Here is a 6,000-nt window from a genome sequence, read left to right on the forward strand (position 1 = left end):
ACTAAATTTCAACCCAAAAAAAAAAATGCTGACAGATATTATTTTATATCTCAATGTAAAGTGGAATATTGTACTCCTCAGCCATCTACAATCATACCTATTCAATTAATTAAACATATTTTTGCATGCAGTGCCTATAAAGAGTATTCACCACCTTGGATGTTTTCACATTTTATTGCTATAAAGCGCTATTGGACATATTTTACAGTGCCCTCAGGGTGAAGATTTATGCAATCCATTATTTAGTGTTTTATATTTGTAATTCATTTAGACCACTTTGCAGAGACATTCACGTTGAGTCTATCTATTCCTGTTGCTCAGTGTCGAACTCAAACTAAATCCACTGCAATTCAATGTTGTACAACAGTAAAGTGTAAAAAAGGGGGTGAATACTTTTACACACACTGACTGCACTGCTCTTCACAAAGGACATCCTTGCGTACATTTCTAGCTACACTGCAAGGTATTAACAGTAAATAAACTACAATCCATTTATATAAATGAACACACAAACTGTACTAAATACACAGCAAAACAGATCAATTTCAACAATTAACATAAATAAATCTTGGCATCATAAAGTCCATTAACATTATAACTGAGATAAGGACAGTTGACAGCGGAGGAGATGAACACGGACCCTCCAGCCAACACAATTAGCGCAGACTTAAATTGGGAGGGTGGTGGTCAAAAACGTCACAGTTCTGATGACAAGGCCAACTGATGGTGTCTGTCCTTCCTGGCCATTCTAAAAGATCCACAAGATGGTGCTGGTTAGTCCAACAAAAAGGAGGTTTAATGCCAAGACTCCTGGGAACATGTCGACTATAGACAGGAGAAGCTTGGCGATGTAGCTGTGGTATCAAGTGCCACAGCAGGACGCCAAGGACTGACACACATAATGTTGACAGGCATCGTTCTTGTTTCAAGTGACCGCTGAAAAGGCAAACTCCAAATTTAGGACAATGGAGACGTGAGGCAGCAGCTCTAACCAATGTGACATGGTGTTGGCCCAAAGCATTGTGGATTCGGAAAGTCTGCAACTTAAAAAAAAAAGCGAGGGGGTCTGAAGACTTCCTGAAGGCGTTGTATGCTAATAACTACTGTCACGCGTGTGGACAGCTGAAGGGCTCTAGTGACTGCAATCCCACTGCCGCACCAGGGTTGGCGCTGTGTCTTAACATATTTCTCTCTCTCTCTCTCTCTCTCTGCAGCTAGAACACCTCTGATGTCACTTTCTGGTGTCCGCTGGACCCGCCTCTTCCTGTCGGGAGGACTGAAAGTCTGGTAGCACTGCCATTTTTGGCAGTTCTGTTGTGAACTCGCATCTGCAGAGATGACTCCACAATAATTGCATGTTTTTTGGACTTTCATGCTGCATCCGATTATACGGTGTGGACGTCTTGCCACTCCAACTCTTTATCATTGTCCTCTCTTTCTTTTACGCTACTTAGTGTATCTTAACGTTTTTAGTACCCCTTGTACGGTGTTTCATCTCCATTTAATGGCAGCTGTGCTGTAGCCGTTCTAGGAGGACATTGAGATAAAACTTGTAAGCAGGAGTATTTTCAGAGCTTTCTCACACAGAGCTAGCGGGCCTACAGAATAAGCTAATGAGTGACATGGACCGATGATCTCTTTTGTTAAATAATTATTTATGTTCTCACAGATTAAGAGAATCACTGTTTCACAGAGTTGCGCTAGTTTTTTTAGTTCCTGACCCTTGAAGCAAATGCTTTAAAGAGGCCTGTGAGGCCCATTTGATCCTACAGATGGTTCTGCCTCAGTTTTTGGGAAATCAGCCAACACACCTCTGCAGAGGACAATGGCGAGTATGGAGGCCAGGGCCGCCTCTTACTACTCAATAAACAGTATGGCTTTCTGAGGTGGGCTTTACTCGAGTGACAAACAAAAGGAAACTCTCACCGGAAATGAAGTCATGCAGGACTTCAGCTTGCTGCCCCTGGTACTGATAGTCCATGCCATCAGAATAGGATCCCTTAAAGAAAGAAAAAAAGAAAACAGACATTAAGGTGTTAGTTGTGTCTTCAGGCTGATGAGAGGGTGGTAAGCGTAGTGCACAAATGGCAAGAGATCCGCTTTGGTTTTTGTTATTTCAGATAGTCATCTTCTTCTTCTGTGCCTTGATATAACGAACTCTGTGGCCAAAAGTATGTGGACAGCCTCCCAAATCGCTGAGTTCAAGTGTTTCATTGTTCACAGGTGCATCAAATCAAAGCACATGGCCGTGCAATCTCCAGTGACAAACTTTGGCTCGTACTGAACAGCTCAGTGACTTTAAACGTGACAATATCATAAGATGCCACCTTGGTCACAAGTCAGTACATGAAGTTTCTCCTCTGCTGAATATACGCTGGTCAACTGTAAGTGCAATTATTGTGAAATGGAAACTGTGAGGAGCAACAACAGTTTAGCCTTGAAGTGGTACACCAAAGAAACTCAAAGAGCAGGGCCTCTGAATACTGATGCACTTAAAAAGGCCTATCCTCTGGGGCATCACTCACAACAGCGTTTCAATCTGCCTCTGGAAGTAAAATCTCCACAAGAACTGTGCGTCAGGAGCTTCATGAAGTGGATTTCCATGGCCAAGCAGTTGCATGCAAGCCTAAGGGTCAGTATGTGCAATGCCAAGCGTCGGCTGAAGTTGTGTAAAGCATGCCACCATTGGAGCCATGGACATGTGCTCTCTGGAGTGATGAACCACACGTCACCATCTGGTAGTCTGATGAATGAATCTGGGTTTGGGGGATTCCAGGAGAACACTACATTCTGTAATTCATAGTGCCTACTGTAAGGTTTGGTGGAGAAGAGATAATGGCAGGGTTTGGACTCTGCCTCTGTTAATGCTGCAGCTTGCAAAAACATTTCAAACAATTATGGCAACAGTTTGGAGTAGGCAGCATCACTGTGCCCCATTGCACAAAATCAGGCCCATAAAAACATGGAGGATTTTGAGTGGCCTGCACAGAGTCTTGACCTTTACACCATTGAATACCTTTGGGATGAACTGAACACTGATTGTGAGCCTGGTCTTCTCATCCAACATCAGTACCTGACCTCACAAATGCTCTTTTGGCTGAAAGGGCTCACTGCAAAATCTTGTGGAAAAAGAGTGAAGGGTGTTATAGGCGACCCATCTCTGTATTAATGGCCATGGGCTTGGGACTGGATGTCCAGCAAGCTTATATGGGGGTGATGGTCACGTGTCCACACACTTTTGGTCATATGTTGTAATATTCTCAAACCCACTTTAATCCAATTGTGAAGGGTCAGAACCTAAATTAGCGAGCATTAAAAGGCAAGGTAGAAACCAGAGATGGTCAGGGTGCACACACTCATGTGGTCATTTCAGAGTCACCAGTCCTGCCGTTGCCAAGCTTAGTCGAGACCCAATGTGAGGCCTTTTTTGACAGCTGTGTTTGTTTGGAGTTACTCCCATGACGCCCAGATTTCGAGAGCGCTTCACACTTACTGTATACAGTTTATGATACTTGAAGCCATGAAAAACAAATTACTTCAAAGCTGCCACTGGCCTCCATGTTTATTGCTCTTCTCACTTGAGTATTCAGCTTTGGAGCTGACTCTGTTTCACACAGACTCAAATGGGAGCCGTAGTTTCTTAAATTCTTTAGAATTGCTTGTTTTGGATTTTTTTTTATATCTTGTGAATTTTCTCATTCCCTTCAGCTGACTTGCTTTGAATGATAAATTGTTTTCATAATGTATAATTATTTAGGCGCTGCACTAGGAGCATGGGAAAGGTGCAATATATGTAAAATGTATTATTCTTGTTACTAAAGGAAGATTTCCCATAGTCCCCTAGTCCAATGGTGCCCCAAAGGCTCACCATACTGTATACAATTCTGGGGCATAATGAACCCTTATATGTCAGTTGACGTATTGGGAGAGCATGGGGGGGTTCATGAAATCGCTGGAAAGGGGTGTGTGGTGCTCCCGATATCTCTGTAAAAAGACGAAAGTCCATGTTTTTAGAATCCTGATGCTTCCTGTCTTGCTATATTGGTTGAGAGACATGGACGCTATCCAGTGACCTGAGACAAAGACTGGACTCCGGTACTGTGCCCCTTTGGAGAATCTTTGGGTACCACTGGTTTGACTTTGTCTCGAATGAGCGGTTGGTTACGGAGTCCCGAATGAGGCACATTTACCTGCATTGTGAGGGAGCGTCAGTTACGGCATTATGGTTCCCAAAGTGTGATCTGGCTCATAGGATCTTCCTTGTTGAGGAGCAGGCCAAGGGGATGCCCATGTAACACCTGGCTGCGGCAGATAGATAATCATTTCTGGTGGGTGGGACTGGACCGTGTGTCTTCCTGGGGGGTTGCCAACCAGGATCCCGAGCCGTTTCATTGTGTGATGGGTGCGGCAACACACTGTACAAATGCATGCTCCCCAACCTGACCTGACTTGACCTGACATCTTATCACCATTGCCAGAATGTTTGACATCTGGCCTTCTTACACGTGGATTCCTGTACTGCACTATTTGGCTGTGTCGTTGTAATTACAGACCCTGTCAGGCCCCCCCTTTAATACCCTCCAGAGAGATATCAGTGCTTATTTGACTGAAAGTCAACAGTGTGGTCAATGTCATGGCGAGAGCATTCCGGACTTCTTTAAATTCATCAATGAGGACCATGCAAAACATACCTGTGAATATCTTCTGTTGCTTTCCTCCGACTTCAAGGGGGTGATTATCTTCATATGCGACTTGTGGACTTTTCCCTTTTTGTCTCCCACTTGACACTCAAAGTAATTGCTGTCAATCTGCTGCAGCAGCACCAGAACTTCTTTTTTCTTCAAGAAGAAAAAAAATAATAATTGTGATTTATTTATTTTTTCTTTAATTTGAAAAAGGTTGCCAAGCAAAATGACACCTTTAATTGCCGAAATAAAAAGATTACAATATGCAAGCTGTCCTATACAGTATATATACAGTGCATCCAGAAAGTATTCAGAGCGCATCACCTTTTCCACATTTTGTTATGTTACAGCCTTATTCCAAAATTGATTAAATTCATTTTTTTTCCTCAGAATTCTCACACAACACCCCATAATGACAACGTGAAAAAAGTTTACTTGAGGTTTTTGCAAATTTATTAAAAATAAAAAAAACTGAGAAAGCACATGTCCATAAGTATTCACAGCCTTTGCCATGAAGCTCCAAACTGAGCTCAGGTGCATCCTGTTTCCCCTGATCATCCTTGAGATGTTTCTGCAGCTTCATTAGTGTCCATCTGTGGTCAATTCAGTTGATTGGACCTGATTTGGAAAGGCACACACCTGTCTATAGAAGGTCCCACAGTTGACAGTTCATGTCAGAGCACAAACCAAGCATGAAGTCGAAGGAATTGTCTGTAGACCTCTGACACAGGATTGTCTTGAGGCACAAATCTGGAGAAGGTTACAGAAAAATTTCTGCTGCTTTGAAGGTCCCAATGAGCACAGTGGCCTCCATCATCCGTAAGTGGAAGAAGTTCGAAACCACCAGGACTCTTCCTAGAGCTGGCTGGCCATCTAAACTGAGCGAACAGGGGAGAAGGGCCTTAGTCAGGGAGGTGACCAAGAACCCGATGGTCACTCTGTCAGAGCTCCAGAGGTCCTCTGTGGAGAGAGGAGAACCTTCCAGAAGGACAACCATCTCTGCAGCAATCCATCAATCGGGCCTGTATGGTAGAGTGGCCAGACAGAAGCCACTCCTTAGTAAAAGGCACATGGCAGCCTGCCTGGAGTTTGTCAAAAGGCACCTGAAGGACTCTCAGACCATGAGAAACAAAATTCTCTGGTCTGACGAGACAAAGATTGAACTCTTTGGTGTGAATGGCAGGCGTCACGTTTGGAGGAAACCAGGCACCGCTCATCACCAGGCCAATACCATCCCTACAGTGAAGCATGGTGGTGGCAGCATCATGATGTGGGGATGTTTTTCAGCAGCAGGAACTGGGAGACTAGTCAGGAT

At 43.8% G+C, this 6,000-nt stretch overlaps 1 protein-coding gene across 3 annotated transcripts in view; it reads right to left on the reverse strand.

Moving 5' to 3' along the window:
* The window catches only part of sh3d19 (SH3 domain containing 19), a 223,153-nt gene that overhangs the window by 25,351 nt on the left and 191,802 nt on the right, over positions 1-6,000 (reverse strand). For all 3 annotated transcript variants that reach the window (XM_039750249.1, XM_039750250.1, XM_039750248.1), the window contains exons 13-14: positions 4,692-4,838; positions 1,927-1,999 (exon numbers count right to left, since the gene is read on the reverse strand). In XM_039750249.1, the coding sequence (XP_039606183.1) occupies positions 1,927-1,999; positions 4,692-4,838 (220 nt within the window). The remainder of the gene's footprint in view (positions 1-1,926; positions 2,000-4,691; positions 4,839-6,000) is intronic.

The sequence above is a fragment of the Polypterus senegalus genome, chromosome 4 (assembly GCF_016835505.1).
Source record: "Polypterus senegalus isolate Bchr_013 chromosome 4, ASM1683550v1, whole genome shotgun sequence".
Classification (NCBI taxonomy): domain Eukaryota; kingdom Metazoa; phylum Chordata; class Cladistia; order Polypteriformes; family Polypteridae; genus Polypterus; species Polypterus senegalus.